The sequence below is a fragment of the Saccopteryx leptura genome, chromosome 7, assembly GCF_036850995.1.
Source record: "Saccopteryx leptura isolate mSacLep1 chromosome 7, mSacLep1_pri_phased_curated, whole genome shotgun sequence".
In the NCBI taxonomy this organism is placed as follows: domain Eukaryota; kingdom Metazoa; phylum Chordata; class Mammalia; order Chiroptera; family Emballonuridae; genus Saccopteryx; species Saccopteryx leptura.
The window spans coordinates 1123234-1148342 of record NC_089509.1 but is presented as its reverse complement, the minus strand read 5'-3'; the positions used below and the strand labels follow the sequence as shown (position 1 = coordinate 1148342).

The 25109-nt window shown below is 47.3% G+C and overlaps 1 protein-coding gene across 1 annotated transcript in view; it reads left to right on the top strand.

The window, feature by feature from the left end:
• The window catches only part of MYO7B (myosin VIIB), a 90110-nt gene that overhangs the window by 3511 nt on the left and 61490 nt on the right, over nucleotides 1-25109 (top strand). The window contains exons 2-9 of the mRNA XM_066345420.1: nucleotides 3553-3594; nucleotides 13133-13246; nucleotides 14090-14242; nucleotides 15598-15782; nucleotides 19170-19291; nucleotides 21336-21478; nucleotides 22173-22286; nucleotides 24557-24710. Of these exons, the coding sequence (XP_066201517.1) occupies nucleotides 3577-3594; nucleotides 13133-13246; nucleotides 14090-14242; nucleotides 15598-15782; nucleotides 19170-19291; nucleotides 21336-21478; nucleotides 22173-22286; nucleotides 24557-24710 (1003 nt within the window). The 5' untranslated portion in view covers nucleotides 3553-3576. The remainder of the gene's footprint in view (nucleotides 1-3552; nucleotides 3595-13132; nucleotides 13247-14089; nucleotides 14243-15597; nucleotides 15783-19169; nucleotides 19292-21335; nucleotides 21479-22172; nucleotides 22287-24556; nucleotides 24711-25109) is intronic.

The following is a 25109-nucleotide window of genomic DNA, read 5'->3' as shown; positions in this document are numbered from 1 at the left end:
GAAGGAGTAGAGCTACAGGACCTGTCCAACATTGGCCCTGGAGGGCTCAGTGTCGTGTTTGTGGGTATGTTTGTGGAACCCAGGGCTGGGAGGGCATGAAAGATGAGACAGTGAAGGCCGCATGACAGAGAAAATCCTTCAAGCAGTTCAGTTGTGAAGCAAAACCAAGAGAGAAGAGCCCTCGCCGATTGGCTCAGTGGTAGAGCATTGGTCCAGTGTGTGGATGTTCCTGGCAATTCCCAGTCAAGGCACATAAGAGAAGCACCATCTGCCTCTCCACCTCTCCCCATCTCATTTCTTTCTCTCCTTCTCTCTCTTCCCATCCTGCAGCCATGGCTCAACTGGAGCTAGTTGACCCTGGGCACTGAGGATGGCTCCATGGCCTCTGCCTAAGGCGCTAAGAAGAGCTCAGTTGATGAGCAATGGAGCAACATCCCGGATGGCTAGACATTGCCCCCTAGTGGGCTTGCTGGGTGGATCCAAGTGGGGGTACATGTGGGAGTCTGTCTCTCTGCCTCCCCTCCTCTTATTGAATAAAAATAAATTTTAAAAAAGGAAAAAAAAGAGAAGAGGGCAACAGCTGGAAGGTGTCATGAGGCAAAGAACAGACAGGACCTGAGTTTATGTCTGTGCAGAAAGAAAAGGCCAGAAGAGTAGGAATGGATGAAGATGTGAGAGATGCATTACTGTATTTCCCCATGTATAAGATGCAATTTTTTCCCGAAAAATCTGGGGTCTAAAAACTGGGTATGTCTTATATAGTGGTTGTATATGTTTTTACTTGCATTTCCCCCTTTTTCACACTTGTTTTTGTGCTCACTGTTGAAGACAGTGATTCGTCATTAGACACAGATGAGGACAAGCTAATGGATGGGAGTTTTGACAGTGATGAGGAGTTGTATAAATTTTATGATGAATAAAACCTGAGTTCAATAACTTTATGTAATACTTTTTTTTCCCAAAAATTTCAGGCCTCAAAATTAAGGTGTGTCTTATACATGGGAGCATCTTTTTTTTTTTTAAATGTATTTTTCCGAAGTTAGAAGTGGAGAGGCAGTCAGACAGACTCCTGCATGCGCCCGACCGGGATCCACCCAGCATGCCCACCAGGGGGTGATGCTCTGCCCATCTGGGCTGTTGCTCCATTGCAACTGGAGCCATTCTAGCACCTGAGGCAGAGGCTATGGAGCCATCCTCAGCGCCTGGACCAACTTTGCTCCAATGGAACCATGGCTGCAGAAGGGGAAGAGAGAGACAGAGAGGAAGGAGAGGGGAAAGGGTGGAGAAGCAGATGGACACCTCTCCTGTGTGCTCTGACCAGGAATTGAACCTGGGACTTCTACACGCCGGGCCGGAGAGCATCTTATACATGGGGAAATACAGTAGTTAGTTATTGCTGCATAACAAATATTATCTCACACAGTTTCTGAAGGTCAGAAATCTATGAGCAGCTTAGCTGGGCATTTCTGAGCCAGGGATCCTCATGAGGTCTGCATTAGTTAGCTCATGCTGCCGTTATAAAATATCACCAACTTGGCAGCTTAAACAGACATTTATGTTCTCACAGTGCTGGAGCTGGAAGTTCAAGACTAAGGTGATGGCAGGGTTGTTCTATATTGAGGCTTCCCTCTTGGCTCTCAAATGACCACCCTCTTGCTTCTTTGTCCTCATATGGTCACCCCTCTATGCATGCACACCTCTGGTATCTCTTCCTCTTCTTACAATGACGCCCATCATGTTGGATGAGGACCCACCCCCAAAGCCTCATTTTAACTTCATTTCCTCTTTCAAGGCCATGGATTCAAATGCAGTCCCATTTTGAGGTACTGGGGCTTAGGACTTCAACATGTGAGTTTGGGGGGATAAAATTCAGACCCTAACAAGATGGCAGTCAGGATGTGGACTGGAGCCAGGGCATCTGAAGCCTTGACTAGAGCTAGATAATTTGCTTCCAGGATCACTGTCTGCTGACCAGAGACCTCCGTTCCTTACTACATGGGCCCTGGTTAGTGCTGCTTAGTCTGCATGATGGGGCAGCAAGGTTCCCTAGGCCAAGTGACCTTTGAGAGAGTGGGAGGGAGACACAGATCCTTTTACGCACGAGTCTTATAAGCTATATGTTACCACTTTCACCTGATCACATTTGTTAGAAGTGGTTCACTGTGTTCACACTCAAAGTGGGAAAATAAGACTCCCATCTTTTTTGAAGGAAGGGGTGTTGGATAATTTGTGGTTTTGTTTCAACCACTGCAGTAATTGATAAAACATAAGCCCTGGTGGAGAAAGTCAGAGATGGCAGGGCTGCAACAGTGGGTGTGGGGCCATCAGGGGGTCCCCTCCTCTGAGCAGCTCCTTGGGTGCTCACATGTATAGGGGAAGGCAGGAGTGGGCAGAACTTGAAGCTGGACGTGGTTTCCCTTTTCCCGGTGATGTATATGGAGGTGTTTTGCAGAGTGAATACTAGGAGGAAACTTTGAAGTAGGAATTTTTTGTTTTGTTTTGTTTGTTTTATTTTTGCAGAAAGAGTTCACCAAGGCCCAAAGAAGGGGTTCCCTAAAGATCATTTCTAAATTCTCAGGGGAGGTACAGGCCATGAAACCCCCATGGCCCATGTTTTTGGTGGGGGTGTGACTCACCCTTGGCCATGTTAAACTCAGGGCTGGGACTCTGTTCACAAGAGGGTGGTGGACCAGAGGTGTGCACACAGTGTGTGGCTTATCGTGCTTTACTTTTGTATTTATTTTGTTGATGGGTAGTTACGTAACACTTTGTGTTCCACTTATGGACATTTATAAAATCACTGGTTGCGATGGAAATGAAGCTAGGATGAGGGTTGATAAACTGGGGAGAAACAGGGGCCTGAGGGCCCGGATGAAAGGAGGGAACAGCTGCTCCTGGACATAGGTCTGCGGTATATGCAGGGAGCATGCTGAGAAACCACCAGAGTCCCAGCCACTCAGTGTGAGGAGGGCAAGGCAACAGGGCTCCAGGTCAGCACAGGACCCCTCCTCCTGGCCAGGACTGTGACCTCCAGCCCCTGCCTGCTTGCAGCTTCTCAGGCTTGCTCCAGTGCAGAAGGCCACCAGGTGCAGGGGATAGGTTCTTTTGTGCAAAAAGACAGATCCAGGTTGAGTTCCCAGTGATGCTGCTCACTAAGTCAGCCACCTGCCTTTGCCAAGCCCCACAGGGAAGCACTTGTATTCTGGGGAGCTGAGAGGTTTAGATAAAGTATGATGGCTGCTTACCTCAGCACTTCCTGTAGTGTATGGTGATGACTAGTTTTCACAGATATTGAGCCAGAAAAAATATGCAATTCTGATAAAGACAGTGTCTTAAGTATGTTTAGAACCCAATAAAAGTGAGATAGGATGAAAGAAGCTGAGAAAGCATCTGCTTACACTTGGAAGGAACAGCAACTTATTCATTTATTCAAGAATCATGTCTGGAGTCAGGCCCAGGTCTAGGACTTGGGCATGCTAGAGAGTCCATGGAGCCCTCCAGGGCTCCTTCAGGGCCACGAGGGCTGACTGTCTATTTTCTCTCTGCACACAGGCTTCAAGGAGCTGCTGTCTCAAGATGTCATTCTTTAAGCTGGTAAGAATTGCATCTGTCATCTAGGGATGGTTTGTTGTGGCAGGTCCAAGAGGCTGCATCAAACCAGTCCCAAGGAATGAAGAAAAAAGGCAATGAGACCCTTCAAGGAAAAACCAGAGAGATGGAGTTTGAAAAACAAGACAGGTTATATGATCTGAAGAAAACCATTGTAGCCAGTTTCTGGGCCTCAGCGGGGGGCTGGGGCACATGTGCTCAGGTATCCCTCACTGGTATTCAGATTTAAAGTGTGTTAACAGAGGCATTTCTCATTGTCCTCAACCTGCACAGTTGTAGGGAGCTATCTCGGAGAAGGAGGGAATGAATGCTGGGCCAAAGCACCAGGTGGGGCTCTGCATAGTTTCCCTCACAACTCAAAGAGCATCTGTTGTGTGTCTGCTCTGTCCCAGTGGCCAGGAGACAGTCTGTATGAGAAGGGAGAATAGGAGCTTTGCATTTACTGTTGAGTTGACACAACCCTACCCTAGGGTAGGGGTGGGCGGACCTGCCTCCAGGCAACCTAGGTAGTGTCTGCATGACCAAGAAGCTCAGGGGGCAGGGGGAGCCCAGAGTAGAGCCATCAAAGCAGCCCAGGCATTCTTCCTCGCCCTCCAGAACTCTAGCCAAAACCCAGTAAAGCCAGAACATGCTACAGTGTCCTCTTTGATAATGTTAATATGGAATTAAGCAAGACTCGTGAAGACAAAATACCTCGGCAAGGCAATTTTAATAACTTCTGCAGAAGGGCATGCTGCCGCTATTGAAAGCCAGCCAGCAAGCGCACAGGCAAACAGAAAATTCTGTTTTTATTCCTAACGCAGGCCCTAGGATGCTGGGTCTTGCTCCATTGGCTGGAGTGTTAACCATACAGTCTTATTCTTTCTTGATTGGCTAGTTTAAATGGCCACACCAAGGTGGAAGGGAGAGATGGGAATATCATTAACTAGGTAAGGGGGTTGAGGAATGGTCAGAAACAACCAGATGACTGGACAAAGGGGGCTGGAGGATTGGTAAACAAGTTAGCTATTTCTCATTCTATTCCCTGGTCAGAGGAATTTGAATAAAGGGGGTTGGGAATTAGTTGAAGAACATGAGTTAAACATTTCCTTCAATAAGAAAATGCTCCAAATATTCTCCCAAATGCAAAACCACAAAGTGGCCATTGTCTCCTGGCCATGGGATCCACACTGCTGAGAGAGGGCAGCAGCACTAAAGCATGTGCCTCAGGGTTCCTGCGACTGAACCCTCAAAGCATCTGACTCACAGAATGAGTGGCCAAGGCTTGTTTCTTTCCATTACAGAATAGAGGCTGTTCCAGGCTAGCCGCTAGAGAGAAAACACATGTGGTCTACAGAATCAGGTTGTAAGAGTTTCTGTAACTCAATCACAAATATAGAATCTGGCACCACTTTGAGGCATGAAGAGGTGTGAAGGCAAAGGCAACCTTATTTTACACAGCAATGCATTAGCCCCCAAGGGTCTCCCTGGGAACTAATTTCAAGCAGAATTTAGAAAGATGCCTTTTGGAAACATATCACTTTCAACTGCAATTATGTCCTGTTCTATCTTCTAAGATTGCAAATTCCATGAGAGGAGGGTGATGGTTTATATATCAGCGACTCCTTCAGAGGACCCAAATGATTGCTAAATAGAGGGTAGAATCATGCTGAGCTTATTATGGGCATGTTCTCCATCTGGGCCTGCTCTGTGGTTAACACCATCTGGGCTCCTTACCCGTGTTACATGCCATCTTTACACTGGCCATGTGAAACTACGTTAGACAGATGAGGAAACTGAAGCTCAGAAAGGTTAAGCGACTTGCCCAAGGCCAGACAGCTCATAGAACATAGAGTAGGAATTAGTACACAGGTCTGTCTGACTTCAAAGGGGTTTTCTATTCATCTGCTCAGATGGCCATCACAGAATACCACAGAATGGGGGGCTTAAACAACAGAAACCCATTTTCCACAATTCTGGAAGCTGGAGGTCCAAGCTCAGGCGCCCTCAGAGCTGGTGTCTGGTGAGACCTCTCTACCTGGCTGGCAGACAGCCACCTTTCACTGTTTCATCACATGGCCTTCCTTCTATGCTCACTGAGAGGGCGACCTCTCCTTTCTCCTCCTCTTCTTGTATGGACACCAATCCTCCTGGGTTAAGGCCCCTACTCTTTTGACCTCATTTAACTTTAATTATCTCCTTAAAGGCCCTATGTCCAATATGGTTGTATCAGGGGTTAAGTATTCAATACATCAATTTTGGGCTGCTACAATTTCAATCCATAACAGGCTTTAATCTTTAATCTCTATTAATAAGAACATTAAAACATGTCAAATCACTACATCATGAAAGAGTCTCTATTTTTTAAAGCAATTAGCAGTGGGTCCCTTAGCCCCTGGGCCTGTGAACTTTTCTGTATAATTAAAACAGAATTTGAATTGGAGAAAATTGATCTTCACACTTCACAATTACAGGGAAGCTTTGTCATTTGTGTGCTGAGCAGCCTTAGTTGTGACTCTCTGTTTTCCGGACCTCCGCTTCACCATCTGTCAAATAGACCGTCTGTCTGGCTTTTAGTCACTTTATGAAATCTTGTTTTCCTTCCAAATGAGAACTATGAATGTTTTTATACCTGTGTGTAGAGGGACTGAAGGCCTTCCATGAAAAAGACCAGATGGATGTATTTTGAAACTCAGAGTGTCTTTCTGTTAGATTGGTCCCCAATCCAATGCATGAAACCACAAACACTTGTTGAACTTTGACAGTAAATCCTTTATTTCTAGCCTCCGTCAAAACATGCCTTAACAGGTGGAGGTAGGGGTGGGAGGTCTAATGACTAGGTACTGAGGGGAGCATTCCTGGGAAGAATGGGGCCCTGGGCACCAGCAGTAACCATGCTGTCTGTCCCTGTGGAATGGCCAGGCTTCTCTGGGTTTGCTGACAAACCTGTGGGAGGGCTTAGCCCAGAGGCCTACTGATGGAGGTGCCTCCATGGCCCATCTGCAGGCACAGAGCCATCTCCAGGCTCATCTCCTCTACTGCAGAAAGAGAAAGGCAGGGCCAGTGGCACATGGTACTGAGGCACAGGGCCAGTGTTAGCAAGTGGGCCGAAAGAGCCTGCACATCTCTGAAGATAGTTAGAGGAAAAGCATCTGAGGAACAGGTCTGACCTGTTCATGACATTGGATATCCTCATAGTGACTTCTGTCTGAGGTTGATTGGAGGACCACCACCTTCCATTCTGCAGAACTCTTTCTACAGAACTGGCAGCATCTGGTTGTCTGGCGCCTCTCATCAGGGAGTGATGAAAGCTGCGTAGAGCTTTCTGACTTCTGGAACTCAGCCTCTATTTCTTGAATCTCAACATAGATGTTCACTTTCTTTGTAGCTGAGATCTCCTGTGAGATATCTTCCCATCCACCCTTTTCTTGATTTGGCGGCTTCTGCAGTCATCTTTTTTGGCCGACAGAGTTCATGAAAATGCTCTATTTTCTCCTGCTTGGTTTCCTATTGTTTCCTAGCAGAGCTTTGGCCCAATGGAGTGAACAAAAACTGTGTCTCAACTCTTATTTATTCTTGCAGCACTCATCAGACTGACGCCTCATCATTCAGTCTGGATCAGAAGGGTTCTCTCTTTCCCACCTCTGGTTTACTCACATCGGTGTTGCTATGAGATGACCTTCACATCTTTGACTTTTTATATTATTTTATTTATTCATTTTAGAGAGAAGAGAGAGAGGGCCAGGGGAGGAGCAGCAAGCATCAACTCCCATATGTGCCTTGACCCAAGTAAGCCTAGGGTTTCAAACTGGTGACCTCAGCATTCCAGGTAGACGCTTTATCCACTGCGCCACCACAGGTCAGGCCTCACATCTTTGATTTTTAATTTTCTTTTTCTTAAGTGAGAAGCAGAGAGGCAGGAAGACACACTCTCGCTGGCACCCTGACCAGGATCCACCCAGCAAGCCCCCTATGAGGCGATATTCTGCCCATCTGGGGCCATGACTCTGTTGCTCAGCAAACAAGCTATTTTAGCTCCTGAGGTGAGGCCATGGATCTATCCTCAGTGCCTGGGTCCAACTTGCTCCAACCAAGCCATGGTTGCAGGAGGAGAAGAGCGAGAGAGAGAGAGAGAGAGAGAGAAGAGAGAAGAGAGAAGAGAGAAGAGAGAGGGGAGAAGGGAGAGGGAAGAGGCAGAGAGGTGGACAAGCAGATGGTCATTTCTCCTGTGTGCCCTGACCAGGAATCGGACCCAGGACATACACATGCCGGTCAACACTCTACTGCTGGGCCAATAGACCAGGTCTTTGACTTTTAATCTTCTTGCTTTGGTGACTTGCCAGCTGTTTCTGCTGCACACAACAACCATTCACATTGGAATTTCATCCTGCTTAAGAAAGCTTCCCCTGGCACTCAGAAGTCCTCATGTCATTTACTTAGTTCACTGAGCAGAGCATGTTGCACATGCTGGTCTCTTGAATTCTGTAGCAATGGTCTCTTGCTGTTCTCGTTAATTTAGCTTTTGTTTTTATAAAGTTGGGTAGGCAACCACTTTAAAGAATCGGCTTCCTCTTCCACACAGGGGCTCCATCAATATTTCAGGTTGATTCTTTGATCTGTCCCTCTAGGTCACTAAAGGACAAGCTATATAGTGCTACTTGAGTTTTTGGTTTCAGGCATCACCTCTTACTGAGTTCCCACTATGCAAGAAAGGCCTTAGCTCCTGTTCCATAACCCCCACCCCTGTACTCATATATATATACTCTCCACCTCTCATGAACTTGCTAAATCCTAGCTATGATCTGGTTTGTATGCAACGTTTACTTGCTTTAGCTAAGTAAATGTAACTCTGAAGTGAGCCATGCGGCATTCTCTGCGCTTGTGCTTTCCATCGCTAGACTTTGTAAACACCTTTTCCCCCATTTGTTTAGTTTTCTACATATTTATCACAGTTTTAACTCCCAACTTTCTCCCAGATTTGTCCATTGCCTTTCAAAATGTTCTGATTCATAGAGAGTTCAATCATTTTCCTCTCCCAGAGTTGCTGACCTGCAATATCTAGCCTATCTTCTATTTCTGAAACACACCTGCCAGTTTGGAATAGACTTCACCACCACCCTGAACGTCCTTTCTCTTCCCCTTTGCACTAATCACTTCCTGAGGAAAGGGTATGTTGGAGGTAAATGTTTGTAACAACTTGCATCTCTAAAAGCTTGTTCATTTGAATTTGAAGTCAATTGGACATAAGGTTCCATTCTGGATATAATTTTCTCTGAGAATTTTTAAGATGTTTATCCCACGTTGGCTTCTGACATTGTTGTTGAGAAATCTGACACCATTCTAATTTGTGAACTTTTGTATAACACTTATTTTTTTCCCTGAAAGCTTTTAAGCTCTTCTCTCTGTCCCAAGTTTTTAAAAAACTTCCTGATCATGTGTGTTGATGTGGATCTAATTTTGAGCCTTTATACTGCACACTTAAGTTTACCCCTATTTGCTTTTTCCAGAAAACTTACGGGAATACTACTATATCTTCAAAAATGTTTGTCGCCTTTATACTGGAATGACAATTTGGGGGAAAAATTATTAGAATTATTTTTTCTTTTACTGTGGTAAAACAATAAACACATCACATCAAATTTAATAACTTCAACATTTTAAGCATAAGGTTCAGTAGTGTTAAATATAAGGTCTACTGGAAAGTTCTGTCCGTTTCTATCACAACAAGTTTCGACACTTAAGCATGTTTAGTTGGCACATGTGTGCCTCTCTATTTTTATCACTTAATGTATACATACTGACATAGCAAATTAACCAAAACAAAGTTGATTCATGTTAATCTTATGTGTGAAGCGATAGTGTACCCATGGCTACTGATAAAGTTCATTTACGCCACTGTAATTTTTACGAATTTCAACAAGGAAGAAATGCTACAGAAGCATGTCTGTCACATCCACCATATTCCCCGGACTTAGCACCCTCTGACTATCTCTTGTTTTTGTCCTTACAAAATTTTTTGAAGGGCAAAAAATTAAAAAATGAAGAAGATATCAAACAAGCACTGGTTCAATTTTTCGCATCAAAAGATAAAACATTTTTCAAAAATGGGATATACAAATTGCCCTCATGCTGGCAAGAAATCATTATTAATAATGGCAATTATATTATTTAATAAAGTTTATTGATGGTAAGAAAAATTTGTATTTTGTTTTATTCCAAAACGGACAGAACTTTCCGGTTGACCTTATATATTCACATTGTTCTGCAGCAGCTCTGAGAACTCCTTTATCTTGCAACACTGAACCTCTATACCCATTGAACATGCCTCCTTCAGCCCTATCTACTTTTTGTGTCTATGTCTTTGACTGCTTTAGATGCTTCATATGCATAGAATCATACAGCATTTTTGTGTGTGTGTGACAAAGACAGAGAGAAAGAGACAGAGAGAGGGACAGATGGACAGAAAGGGAGAGAGATGAGAAGCATAAATTCTTCCTTGTGGCTCCTTAGTCTCTTTAGTTGTTCATTGATTGCTTTCTCATATGTGCCTTGAGTGAGGGGCTACAGCAAAGCAAGTGACCCCTTGCTCAAGCCAGCGACCTTGGACTCAACCTAATGACCTTGGTTGAGGTCTTGTCTGTGATCCCACACTCAAGCCAGCATCCCCACACTCAAGCTGGTGAGTCCACACTCAAGCTATATGATCCTGTGCTCAAGTTGGCCACCTCAGGATTTCAAACCTGGGTCCTCTACATACCAGTCTGACACTCTATCTACTGCACCACTGCCTGGTCAGGCTCATACAGCATTTTGTTTTTCTTTTGCTACTGGCTTATTTTGTTTAGTGTAATGTCTTTGAGATACACCACACTGAAGCTTGTGACAGGAATCCCTTCTTTTTCAAGGTTGCATAATGTTCCGCTATATGTATATACATACTACATTTGCTTTATTTATCCATCATCAATGGACAAGATTTGGGTTGCTCTCACTTATTGGCTATTGCAAATAATGGCTGTACAAATATTGATTTGAGGCCCCACTTTAAATTCCTTTGAATAAATCCCAGAAGTGGAATGACTGGATCATAAAGCAGTTCTATTTTTAATTATTTGAGGAGCCTTCAGACTGTGTTCTTCAGTGACTACACCAGCTTACATTCCCACCACTCAGTTTTCAATTTCTTCAAATCCTCATCAATACTTGTTGTTGTTTTTTCTTTTGACAATAGACATACTAATGGGGTGATTGCTCTTTTTACTGAGATCTTTGTAGCAGTTTTTTGACCCTCGTATAGGATTTGAATTTGACATAAATTTTCTTCTGACAAGTGAACTGAATTTTTTTGTCTCCTTCTCCCCTGAAATTATTTACTTATTTCTGAAATCCAATAACCTTCATTAGGATATGTCCTACAGCTGGTTTGTCTTTGTCATTGGTACCTGGTGTGTTTTCAATCTGTAGATTCAAGCCTTCTTTAATTTCTGGAAAGTTGTCTTAAATGATAACTTTATTTTTTTTTTAGTTTATTTTCTTTAGGCACTATAATTATTTATATTTTTGCCTGTCTCTAGTCTTCCTAAGCTTAATCCTTTTTAAAATTTCTATATCATTTTGCTCACTTTTCTCCTTCCTGTTTTTCACCTAAAAATAAAAGGCCAACGTGAGAGGAAACGACTGCTATTGAGATCAATAAGAAGAGCTATTCCTGAAGCACAGACTCAGGCAGGAGCCCAGACAGTTTTCTGATTACAAGACCAAGGCCATGGGTACTTATGAGAAGGGAAGAGGAACAACGACATCAATAGAGGGAAGGCATTTCTATTGGTGAGGATGAGCTAGCGTAGTGATGCTAATGCTAAACAGTGTGTTTAATTTTCAATCCAGTAGTCATAATATCTGCTTTTCTGTTATCTTTGCAAACAGTTCTTTGGATCACAAGGTTGTTCTAGGTCCCTTCCCAAGGTTGCTTTGCCCTGTTATAACATTCCAAAGGTTTGAGGAGTAAGATGCACAAGGCAGCCTGACAAGGCGGTGGCACAGTGGATAGTGTGTCGGACTAGAATGCAAAGGACCCAGGTTTGAATCTCTGAGGTCACCGGCTTGAGCATGGGCTCACCAGCTTGGGCGTGGGGTCACTGGTTTGAGCGTGGAATCATAGACATGACCCCATGGTTGCTGGCTTGAGCCCAAAGGTTCCTGCCTTGAAGCCCAAGGTTGCTGGCTTGGGCAAAGGGTCACTCATTCTGCTGTAGCCCCCTCAGTCAAGGCACATATGAGAAAGCAATCAGTGAACAACTAAGGAGACACAACAAAGAACTGATACTTCTCATCTCTCTCCCTTCCTATCTGTCTGTCCCTCTCTCTGACTCTTTCTCTCTGTCTCTGTCAAAAAAAATGCACAAGGCAGCTCCTCTGGGAGGTCAACTCCAGTTCCATTTTCAAGTGGCTCCATTTATATTGTTTTTTACTCTATCTTTTGTAGTGTTTTTTTTTATTTTTGACAGAGACAGAGAGAGGGATAGATAGGGACAGACAGACAGGAACAGAGAGAGATGAGAAGTACCAATACCAATCATCAGTTTTTCGTTGCGACACCTTAGTTGTTTATTGATTGCTTTCTTACATGTGCCTTGACCGTGGGCCTTCAGCAGACCGAGTAACCCCTTGCTCAAGCCAGCGACCTTGGGTCTAAGCTGGTGAGCTTTGCTCAAACCAGATGAGCCCACGCTCAACCCTGTGACCTCAGGGTCTCGAACCTGGGTTTTCCACATCTCAGTCTGACGCTCTATCCACTGTGCCACCACCGCCTGGTCAGGCTCTTTTGTGGTGTTTACCATGTTTTTAATAGTGCTATTCCATTCCCCTGTTGTTGTTCCCAGTTTTGCTGTCACAATTGACTTGTGTTTCTTTTCCTCCATCTCTCTCTTGAGCTCTTCCAGTTAAAGTCTCCTTCTTTTGGCTGTCTCAATGCCTTATTCTTTGGTCGGTATTTCAATAAGATTTTGGAAATCACAATGAAATACATGGTCACAACTTTCCAATGTTCTGTGGCAGTCTTGTTTGCTTGTTTGTATTCATCTGCTCTGTTCTTCCTTTCATATTTCATTCAGTTCCTTTATGTGTAGACTTCGGCTGGTCCTTTTTGGATTACTTTTCCTTGCATAGGATGAGCTTTTTTGGGGAGTATCAGGAAGTGTGTGTGGGTCAATGCCATGTTGGTACAACTGGGTAGCCCCAGGGCAAGGCCTCTTTTTTTCCACCTCACAGAGAGACTGCTTCCTGCAAATATGTCTTGTCTATTTCTTATTACCAAGCTAGGCCAAGGATACGACCACTCCCACTTTCCATTACTATCCTGGCTAGAGAGACCGGGAGGGGTAGGGAGGGAAAAAAAAAGGAAAATAAGAAGGTGTGGGGAGAAAATTCCCAACTGCCTTAGGAGCTCTTATTTGGAAGGAACAGTCCCCAGGAAAGGTAAGGCTTGAGCAGGAAGGGGAAAGTGGAACAGGGACCCCACAGTAGTTCTCTCTCTGCCCTCTAGGGTGACCACGTGTGGCTGAACCCCTCCTCAGCCAACAACACAAGCGTTGCCATTGGGGGTATCGTCAGAGAAATAAAGCCCGGCCAGATCTCGGTGGAAGATGACGAGGGCAAGGTCAGTGTGGCTCTGCCTTCTCAGGGAGCTGGGCCTGTGCCCCCACCCCAGCATTCTGAGCCCCCTCTTCTTCTCTGGTGTTGCCCTCCAACACCAAGAGTCCCAAAATCCAAGTGAGGGCCTAGGTGGCCAATAGCCTGCAGGGAGTTCTGTCACAGTGAGCATTGCCTGTCTGCCTTGGAGACTGTTTCTGGGTTGGCAGATGGATTTCCATGAGGACCGTTAGGTGATCAGGAAGGATGAAGTGGGTCAGGGGCTGTGAGAGGGAGGAGGGGGCAGGAAACTGGCTTGCAAAGTAAAGGACGGTGAGCTGGAGACATAAGAGGCTCAGTTCCTCCTCTGCTGTTCCCTGCGGTCCTCCACAGAGTGGGGCATGTGGGAGCTTGGCTCTCAAGGATGAAGTTCTAGACTGTGGCCTGTGAGCCCATATCATGGAGGCTGGTAGAATATTAACAAAAACATCTCTATTTGCAAAATGATGTTATGCAGTTGATTAAAAAAGAAAGAGCAACATGTTTACTTGCATACTTTTTTATGCCAACAATCTGTAAGGGTCCCAGCTGGAATCTGCCCTTGATCCCAATCACAGTCAAACATAACTTCTGGCTACAAGCTTCTCTAACCCTGGTCTGAAATTCATTAGCCCTAGCCTCTAGGCATGTGCTGACTCCAGCGGCAGACTGACCCCATGCTGTCCCATCAGGTGTCCCTTAACTACAGACTGACCCTGGCCAGAAATGGGTCACTAGGTCAGCTGAGACCCAATGAGAACTTGAAGAGAGGCACAGTGGGTTGGCCCATGAAGAGGTTGCCTCTCAGGGGAGTCTATGCCATTCATTCCAGGAACATCGGATCCGAGCAGAGGACCTTGGTACCCTCAGCCCCATGCACCCCAACTCGGCTGAGGGTGTAGACGACATGATCCTCCTGGGGGACCTGAATGAGGCAGGCATGGTGCACAACCTTCTGATGCGTTACCAACAGCACAAGATCTATGTGAGTCCCACGTCCGTGTGGGGCTCCCCACACGAGGTTCGGTCCATGCTTACTGGCCTCCCAGCTGGAGAAGAGCATCATGTGCTGGGGTTGTGTAGCCAGGCACACCTAGTTCACTTTCTACTCCCCATGCCCTTCCTGTGTGGTGTGGGCAAGGTGCTGAACCTTTCTCCATCTCTGCTTCCTAATCTGAAAGAGAGTGATAATGTTTTTGAGGGCACAGAAAGCTAGTGTGTAGCATGCTAGCACAGTGCCTGGCACACCGTAGGTGCTCAATTAGTGCTGTTCTTCCCTGAGTAGAAGGCTTGCTCTGATGGCCAAGTGGACCAGAGGACATGGGGATGGGCACTTCTGCAAGGCTCCTTCCTAAGTATGTGTCATAGACAGGGTCACCAGGTGACCAGGTCATCTTCTGCCCTCCTGTGAAGTGGCCCATGTAAATTAATGTGAGTTCTTTTCCCAAATCTGGCAGTAGAGGGTAAGTTCACCCCAGCCCGAAGGCTCCCAACCCTGTTTCTGTACAGACTCTTCCAAGTCAAGTAGTGTTCCTAAGCTGACACCACCCTGCTGTAAGTGGACGGCTTGGGGAAATCATTCCATTCCTGGGCCTGTCACAGGGAGAGGTTGCTTAACTGGCTCTGACCAGCTCTTTTTAAGTGTGGGAGAGTGATCAAGGGCCATGACAAGAGGGAGGGCTGAGAGAAGAGAAGAAGGTGGCCCTGTGGGGAGGGTGCACAGGGCCCTCTGAGTCCCTCCTGCCATCAGATATGCATCAGAGCTCCTAGGTAGGATAACAGCAGTTGGCTTGCCTTTTTTTGTCTGGTTGTCACAGTCCTTGCAGTGAGAAAGCTTACCTTCTCCTTTCCTAAAATTAAGACTAAGATGGGGATGGTCATGTGACTTGTAGCGATGGCTGCCCCTGTCCCACCCCCAGAAGGGCAGGCAGGGATAGTGGTGGTTGCACATGAGCAAGTGACCCTGAACTGGGGTCCCAGGAGGGATCAGTGAGGGCTGAAATGGTTGACCAGCCTCACAGAGGCTCTGTGGCAGACAGGTGAACATGACTTCACACATCCAGCCCATTTCTATTGAGCTCCCTCTAAAAAACCCGATAAAACAGAAATGTCCACAACGACACCTCATCTAACATCCCTGTGAATGTACCCCCACCTTGGAGTTGTCACTCATGGGGAACACCCACACCTTTTTAGAGGAAGGATCTGAGCAGTGTCCTGTCTTCTGGTCAGAATCAGACCCCCTTCCCCACTGGAGTTAGCTGCTCCAAGGCCAAGGTCAGGTCCGAGCAGCAACGGCCCTTGGAGTGGAGGGTGCTGATCTCCTGCTCCCTTCCACAGACATACACAGGCTCCATCCTTGTGGCCGTGAACCCATTCCAAGTGCTGCCCCTCTACACCCGGGAGCAGGTACATCTGTACTACGACCACCACGCGGGTGAGCTGTCTCCACATGTCTTTGCTGTCGCCAACAACTGCTACTTCAACATGAAGAGGAACAAGAGGGACCAGTGCTGTGTTATCAGGTGCGGGCAGATTCTCCACATTCCTGGGGTGGGGGCAGCTGGGCCAGGCACCCCTTCTGAGCATCTCGTAAAAGAGGGAGCACCTCCTCTCTCTAAACCTCTTTCACAGACCAGACTGTGATTTAAGAGTTTCCATTCAATGGGAAACACTCTCCCCAATAGCACACGAGCTCTCAGGCATCTGGCCCCTGCTGCCCCTGTACCTTTAGCAGTCCTCTCCTTCTGACACACACATGCACCATTTTTATTTTGGAAACCATTACCCAATACCCCTATTCCTGCTAAAACCACATAGACTAAGGGCCAGGACTGGAAGGACAGATACCTTCCCCTACCCATAGTCCTCCTGAGTGTGGTTGGAAAATTCTTTTTCCAAATTGAAAGGATTTTACTAAAAAGAAACAAAAAGTCCTTCCAAGGCTTCCTTCTTTCAGAATTTGCTCTTCTACCATAGACGAACCCACTTCAGTGACCATTTCCTGAGACAAGGAAGGGTGGGATGGCTTGTTTAGAAATGGAACCAAGCATAGGCACTTGGGGGGCTGTGGTCAAAAAAAATTCTCAAAGTCAGCCTCAGGTGAGGACAGGGCAGCCGTGGCCCCAGCGGGTAGCTTTCAGGTCACTGGGGTCCAGAAGGATGTGTACTCTTCCGGTCCAGGACCTGACCCTGCTTCAGAGTGGTCGCCTGACTTGACCGTTTGCTTTCTGCAGGCCCGTCTGATATGAGGAGAAAGCAGCAGAAAAAGGAATGTAAAAGGAATAGGAAGGAGGAGGTTTGGCTCTGGGGCACATTACTTGGTGCTCTTGTAGCCATTCATTTATTCACTCACACCATTCTGACATGGAGAGACCCCAGCAAATGAAAGAGGTTACAATTTCTGCCTCGAGGAGTTTACCTCTTATAGTAGGGACACAGACAGGCAGAAGGTAAATAAGCACATTTTCCCTGCAGGTAATAAAAGCTTTGAAGAAAATCACTGCAGGGAAAGAAAAAAGAGAGTGGCTGGGGCCATTGCTGTAGGTGGACGGGCAGACCAGTCATGGCCTGTCTGAAGAGCTATTGGAACAACCTGGAATGAAGTCCTACAGGTCATCATGTGTCATGTGCTCAGCCATCCTCTGAACAGACATTCTTATTCCCGTTCATTCCCTTTCTAATGGTGGAAAACCTATAACCAGAGAGGTTGAGATTCTTTCCCAGGGACACATAGCTATTCAGTATAGAATTCCAACCCAGGACGCTAGAAAAAAAAGTCAGAGAGGTTGGAGATGACTTCCACTTTGAATGAACGAGATTACTGTGATGAGTTGCCAATGCTCTGACCTCTCTCAGGCTCTGGCTGTCTGCCCCCACCACCCTTGACTGGCAGGAGCCATGCTGCCAGAGGCCTGCAGTACCTAGTCAAGAGGCTTATGGGCCTGCTTCTCACCTCCAAGACAGTGATGGGAAGAGGGTAGAGCACATTGGTCTTTTGTCCTTTGCATGAACAGATTACTGGGAGTCAAAATGCCTTCTCCTCCTGCTTCCACTTCCTACACACCCACAGGGCCCTGAGCAGGCCACCTCAGCTCTCTGCCCCTACTTGTGCCTGCAGCAGGCACTCACTAGGTCTGGGACTCAGCAGAAACTGGATGATCTGGCTGACTTTACTGGCACAGCACATGTGGACTTTTTGACCAAAACTTTTAAAAAAAATCAATATCTTCAGATGAAACAATATTTCATCTGGGATTTGCTTCAAAATAGTACAAGAGGGGAAACAAAATTGGCAAGGAGTAGAGGCTCCAAATGGGATTGTGAGAGTTCATTAATTTTGCCAACTGTAAGTTACAGGAGCCCCCTGAGGAGCTTGGGAAAATGCAGCTTTTTGACTGCGCAGAGCTGGGTAGGGCCTGGAGGTCTGCATCTGGCCTTGGCGAACAGCACTGCCCCCTTGTGGGCTATGCTCTCATCAGCAAGACATGGCACCCTTCTGTCTTCATCTGTCAAGCTTGACCGTTTCAGTAACAAAGAATAATTTACACAAAAGTAACATTTAAATCTTACTAATAATCATAGTCATATTAACCACTGAAAATTTGAGTGTGTGCTTATGTGCCAGATACAAATATATTTTCTAACTTAATTAAAATGTCCTAAGTCATTTTTAGAAACTAGTTTTCGTATCTCATCACCATGAAATTAATATTGTGTTCACTATGGAAATTTTAAAATAGCTCAGAAAAAACTATTCCAGAAAAAAAAAGGCTAGATATTTTTTAGAAGAAAAGACTTTGCCTATTTACTGGGTTAAAATGATACTGAACAGGACCAACACCTGTCACTTAACTAATGATATAACTCACATAGCATTGACCTTATTGCTGCAAGCTCTGGGTAGACTTGATTTCAATAGTTGCATCATGTTCTCTGATGAGATAATTCATAACTAATTTCCCCCATTTAGGTTACTTCTGATTTTCCACAAATGCAGTGATAAATAAATAATGCTTTTACTAGCAGCAAGCTGTATGGAGAAAGCTTTTTTTCTGATTTTAGGATTATTTTCTTGGGCTAATGCAGGATAACTCTGAAGTTTTTGATACCTGTGCCAAATTGCTTCCCAAAAAACCAGTGCCATTTCCTTCCAGCCAAGGGGAACTCACTGCTCACAGAGAGAGCATGTCACAACAAGGTGTTGTGTCCTGGGGTCTTTCTCACTCATCTATTATTACTGAGCACTGTACCTGTAACCCTGGAATGAACCAAACAGACCCTGCCCCTCCAGGGCTCACTGCTGAGCAGAAATGAAAGACAGAAACACCAATTACTACAAAATACAGTCTGAAATTGTAGGAGACTCCAGCCAAGTGTAATGGGAGTTCTGCACGGGGAGCCAGCACCTCTGTTCTGACTGCCCCAGAAAGGAGACCTGTGGAAGGTTTGCAGGAGAGCTGAGAGGCCCTGAAAACCCAGTTGTTGTTTTTTGTTTTTATTTTTGTTTTTTTCTGAAGTGAGAAGCGGGGAGGCAGAGAGACAAACTCCTGTATGCGCTCAACCAAGATCCATCTGGCAAGCCCGCCAGGGGGTAATGCTCTGCCCATCTGGGCCATTGCTCCATTGCAACCAGAGCCGTTCTAACATCTGAGGCAGAGGCCATGGAGCCATCCTCAGTGCCTGGGCCAACTTTGCTCCAATAGAGCCTTGGCTGTGGGAGAGGAATTGAGAGACAGAGAGAAAGGAGAGGGGGAAGAGTGGAGAAGCAGATGGGCGCTTCTCCTGTGTGCCCTGACCAGGAATTGAACCCGGAACTTCCACATGCAGAGCCAACACTCTACCACTGAGCCAACCAGCCAGGACCCCCCAGTTTTTTCCGTTAACTCATTCCCAGCATGCTGTCTTTATAGCGGCGAGTCTGGAGCAGGGAAGACAGAGACCACCAAGCTCATCCTGCAGTTCTTGGCAACCGTCAGTGGCCAGCATTCCTGGATTGAGCAGCAGGTCCTGGAGGCCAACCCCATTCTGGAAGGTGAGCAGTCACCCTTGGGACAAATCCTCCTCCCCAGGCCCTTCCTGTGGGCTGAAACCTTCCCACCTGAAGGTGGCCCTAGGGAAGGACAGGAGAGACACACACTTTCAGCCACTTTTCAGGATTCCTCAGGACATGAAAGACAAGAATGGGGGTGGGTGGTAGTGTGGAGCCTCCCAGTAAGCAGGAAGGGGAAAGACTGATGACCTTACAAGCTTGTACTGAGTGGGTTTTCTACAGGGTCATAACAAATATTCCTTTTAAAAGGGGTCCTAGGTAAAATCAACTTGGGAAATGCCAAGTATGTCAGTTGGGTCCTCCCGGAAGCAGTTGCCAGCTGGAGTTAGGACTGGAGAAGGTTTATTTAGGGGAGAAATGGCAAGAAGACCATTCAGGCTGCGGTGCTGGCAGGACACATAGGAGAGGAAAGAGCAGAATTGGGCAGGAAGAGATTCACGCTGCAGTGCAGACCTGACAAGGTCGTGAGCAAGCCCATGTGGAGCTTTGGTGCTGATGCCAGTGACAAGTCGTGCGTTAGGGTCCAGGCCTAGGCCCTAGTGCCTCCCGTCCTGTGCTTAGTGTCTATGGGGTATTCTAGAAGCAGATGACCTCAGCCCCAAGTTTATCAGCCACTGGTTAGCACTTTCTCTTTCTCTTCATAATTGAGGTTATTCTTTACATAGAGTAAAAATTCACCATTTTAATATACAGTTCTATAAGTTTTGATCGTCTCATACAAGTCATATGACTCCTATCATAAACATGATACAGAATGTCCCCATAACTCCTGACATTTCCCTCAAGCCCCAGCCCCAACCACTGCAACCACTGATCTGTGGTTTTCCCCCTATAATTTTATCTTTTTCAGAAAGTCATATAAACAAAACCATACAGCTCATAGCCTTTTGGGTCTAGTTCCTTCCCATGTTGTTGTCCGTAGCAGGACGCATTCCTTTCATTCCATTGCATGGAGAGCACACAGTTTGTTCACCGGGTGACTGCCTGGCTTGTTTACAGTTTTTAGCAATCATGAATAAAGCCTCTACCAACAGTTGCATTCAGGTTTCAGTGTGGACACATGTTCTTCTCTTAAATACGCATGCAGGAGTGAAATGGTCGGATGGGTAAGTGGAGCTATCCTATGTTGTCAGGAACTGCCAAACGACTGGCCTCAATAACACGCAGCAGGGTTCTGAGCTGCTGCCCTCTCAGTCTCTGCTGTGCATTGGGGTTCCTCGTGGGAGAGAGGCAGTCAATGTCCCATAAACCTATTTGACCAAGGAACACTCTTCCTTCCTTTCTTTTATATGGTGGTATGGTATTTTAAAACTGCATCCCAACTGACCAATGGGTTGTAAAGTAAGTCTTTTAGAACCAACTAAACAGCATAAATAGAAAATGATTCCAGCACATTACTCTTGGTAAGGAGCAGCACTGAGCATTTCCTCTTAATGGTGTATGCAGATGGGGGGTGCGTGTGCTAAGACACAATGCAAAGGCTCTTTCTTGCTGTGTGGGTCATATCTGAAAAGCCTGCAGAAACAGCTCTATGGGACACACTTTGGTTCATGCTGTGACCCCAGTGCCTCTTGGGCTAATTCCTCATCTGTGTCCTGGCCTCTCTCCTGCAAGCTTGCCCTCTCTGACCCCACCTCCACTCTGCAGCTTGAGCAGATTTTCTAAAATGCAAACCAGCTCCCACACTCCCTCAGCAGCTTTCCTCCCTCCCCAGTCACTTGCAGAATTAAAGCCAGACATTTTAGCCTGGTCTTCAAGACTCTGTGCTACTAAGGCCTACCCACTAAGGAGTTCTTTCTGTCATCCACTGCTTTCCTCTCGCACCCTGTGCTTCAGTCAACGTTCTCCCTCTGCAAGCACACCCAGTGCTTTCTGACCTCTGAACCCTCACCTTTTTTGTGTATTCTTGTTTTGCCACCACTTTGGGCTTTGCCACCTCTTCTGAGAAGCCTTCCCAGATGACCCCCACTAAAAGTACATTTTTTTCTCTCTGCTTCCATCATGTGCGTCACCCTCGGGCCCTCAGCCTTTGGAAATGCCAAGACTATCCGAAATGACAACTCCAGCCGTTTCGGGAAGTACATCGACATCTACTTCAGCCCCAGTGGAGTCATCAAAAGTGCGCGCATTGAGCAGTTTCTCCTGGAGAAGTCCCGGGTCTGCCGGCAGGTGAGGCTTCCACCTGCTGCGCTGTTCCTGGGGGCAATCTCTATCTGTCCAAGGATGGGGAGTCAGGGAGCTGGGGAGGCTTCCAAGAGGGGTCCCCTTCCATCACTCTAGCCCCTCCTGCCTTCTTCCCCAGGGACCTCCTCAGCCCTTCATAGGTCTTCCTTAGCTTGTGCCACTGAGCCCTGGTCTTACCCTGAGAGGGTCCAAGGGTCCTTAGAATTGGATAATAATGGTTCTTACTTAGCATTCAAGAAAAAGAAAGGACAGGATTTTCTGTTCTGGGTTTTCTGTCCATGTAATTTCCTTAATTTTTTGGTGCCTACTACTCCTTACCTTTCCTGGAATTGATTCTGAGGCCGGGCCAGTTTCCAGTTGAGGGTCTGTTTCCAGGCATCACTCCCTCTCTTATGGCTTTAGGAAGGGTGCATTCAGGGCTTTGGGGAAGTGATTGGCAGAGATGGGGTCACTGGGCAAGGTGGGTGGCCCCAGGCACAGCGTTGCAGGATGACCCGGCCCAGCCTCAGGGACCCAGGATGAGGACAGCAACCAGACCAGCTGTCCTTTGAGTCAATGCCAGAGCCACACCTGGCCAAGAGGCCTTGGAGTAGAGCCAGGGCAGGACTGGGGCAACAGCCTGAAGCCCTGCAGCCTCAGGGAGCTGCTTTCCAGCTCTCTAGACCGCCTTCCCCTCCAGGCCCCAGAGGAGCGGAACTATCACATCTTCTACTGCATGCTTATGGGGATGAGCACCCAGGAGAAGGAGCTGCTGCACCTGGGGTTGCCCTCTGAGTACCACTACCTGACCATGGTAAGACCTCCCCTCCTGTTGCTCCCCCTTTCCCCTTCCCACTGTTCCTGGTTCCACTCCAACCCTCTCCCCTGCTTCGCATCTCTGGCTCTGACCCTCTAGCCCTCCCACCCCACCTCGTACTTCTTAACATCTAAAGGAGAAGGAGGAAGGGGGCTGGCTGGCTGGTACCTGTTCAACCTTTACTTTAGCCACATAAAAGTCCAAACTCCAAAGGGTTCCCTTTTCAGTTCCCCTACCCCACCCCTTTTTGTGGCTGGTTCCCACATTATGATTGTCGGAGAGCTACCCTCACCTGAGGCTTCCTTATTCCCACTGAATTGATGGTCCTTTCCTACAAAACTCACCTTCCTGTGGGACAATGAACAAAAGGCTTGTCACGCAGCAGGTCATGGGCCGTCAATTCCATGCTTCTCCCCTGCTTGACTCCAGTCACCATCCTGTGGTCGTCCCTAGAACTTGAGCTCCATTACAGGCAGGACCTCACTTGCACTTGTTCTGGGCCACATCCCCATTCATTCAGATTCCCACCCCGACCCCTGCCCAGGACAGTTTACTGACAAGGGAAAGGATGGATTCCACCTCTAGAATCAGTTTCCGGTGCAGCCCTCTCTCGTGAGTTTCACTGTCTCAGGGTCTTCCTCAACTATGGCGCAGACCATGGCCAGACCCTGGTTCCCTCCTCTGACCTAATTTATTACCCATCCTTCAGGCTTGACCCCTACTCTAGCAGTCATACTGCAGACCTTCCACATGCAGGTCTGATGGACTGCATCTCCAATGACAATTCTCCTGGGGCCCTTGTAGCTTGGTTTCCAAGTCCCTCCAAATCCCACCATCCTCAGGAATCTCCTTCCTCAGCACTAACCCCAAATTCCTTGTAGTTTCAGCTCTTGCCTCCCACCTCCCTGTCCAACACCATCTGTTTTCTGCTTCAACCATCCTCTCCCCTACATTCCTTAGAAGCCTGGCAGGTGGGGTCAGCTCAATAGCCTTCTCCTGGAAGCCTCACCCCCGTGGCCAGCAGGGTGGCCCTGTTTGCTTTGGTCTATAAAACAGTCACGTGCTTCCTGCCTGCCCCTCCTCCATGCACAGCACCCAGGGCAGGGCCATATCTCTCCGTTTCTGAATTCCCAGCAGTAGCATAGAGCCCGACACACAGCAAGCCTTGGGAAGTGTTTATTATTATTATTATTTTATTTTTTTGTGGCAGAGACAGAGAGAGTCAGAGAGAGGGACAGATAGGGACAGACAGACAGGAAGAGAGAGAGATGAGAAACATCAATTCTTCGTTGCGATTCTTTAGTTGTTCACTGATTGATTTCTCATATGTGCCTTGATTGGGGGAGGGGGCGGGGAGGCTACAGCAGACTGAGTAACCCCTTGCTTGAGCCAGCGACCTTGGGCTCAAGCTGATGAGCCTTGCTCAAACCAGATGAGCCCGTGCTCAAGCTGGTGACCTCAGGGTCTTGAACCTGGGTCCTCCACATCCCAGTCCAACACTCTATCCACTGCGCCACCGCCTGGTCAGGTGGAGTGTTTATTTATTTATTTTTTATTTTTTTGTATTTTTCTGAAGCTGGAAACGGGGAGAGACAGTCAGACAGACTCCCGCATGCGCCAGACCGGGATCCACCCGGCACGCCCACCAGGGGCGACGCTTTGCCCCTCCAGGGCGTCGCTCTGCAGCGACCAGAGCCACTCTAGCGCCTGGGGCAGAGGCCAAGGAGCCATCCCCAGCGCCCAAGCCATCTTTGCTCCAATGGAGCCTTGGCTGCGGGAGGGGAAGAGAGAGACAGAGAGGAAGGAGGGGGGGGGTGGAGAAGCAAACGGGCGTTTCTCCTATGTGCCCTGGCCGGGAATCGAACCCGGGTCCCCCGCACGCCAGGCCGATGCTCTACCGCTGAGCCAACTGGCCAGGGCCATGGGGTGTTTATTAAATGAACCCATGGGATTCCCCAGAGAGGGTAAGGCAGGTGTTATGCGGATGGTGACAGGAGGCTCAGAGAAGCTGAATGGCTCGACTGAGGCCAGTGCAGGTTGCAGAGCCCAGCGCTATGGGTCTGTTCCTCTGGTTCTGCCTCTGAAAGTACTTCTGTATGCTTCCTGAGCTTGGGCCTCCTTGTGGCCCTCAGGGTCCACCCAGAGCTTATGAAGTGTCACTCAGCCTTTGGCCAAGTCCATAAGGCTTCTCTGCCTTGTTGGACCTACAAGAAAGAGGTGGGGTGTGGGTTGGCCCTTACAAAAAGCTGAGATGCCTGATTCTTCAGGGTAACTGCACCTACTGTGAGGGGCTCAACGATGCCAAGGACTATGCCCATGTCCGCTCAGCCTTGAAGATCCTCATGTTCTCTGACTCCGAGAACTGGGACCTCAGCAAGCTGCTGGCAGCCATTCTCCACCTGGGGAATGTGGAGTTTACAGGTAATGTTCTTCCCCAAAACAGTGCCCCTTGGGGAAGGAGAGTGGGAGAACCAGGAGAGGAAGAGAAAGAAATTTCTCAGGTATTCCCCTGAAGAGCCGGCAGAAGTCACGCTATCTAACCCTGTCCTGGAAATATACATGGACAGTTTTAGCTATAATTTTGGAGGCCTGTGGGGTTAGGGAGAAGATGTTAAAGGTTGGGGCTCTCCAAAGGTGAAGACTCGATAAATCACCCCCGCCGCTTTTAAGCTGGGACCCCAAAGAGCTACCCTATGGAGGTGAAGGTAAAGTGGAGTAGACAAAGCCATACATGAACTTGCAAACCAGTTTTTAAGCATCCAGGTGATCTGGGGATTAAAGACCACCAAGCACTTGACCTAGATGATACAGTGAGAACAC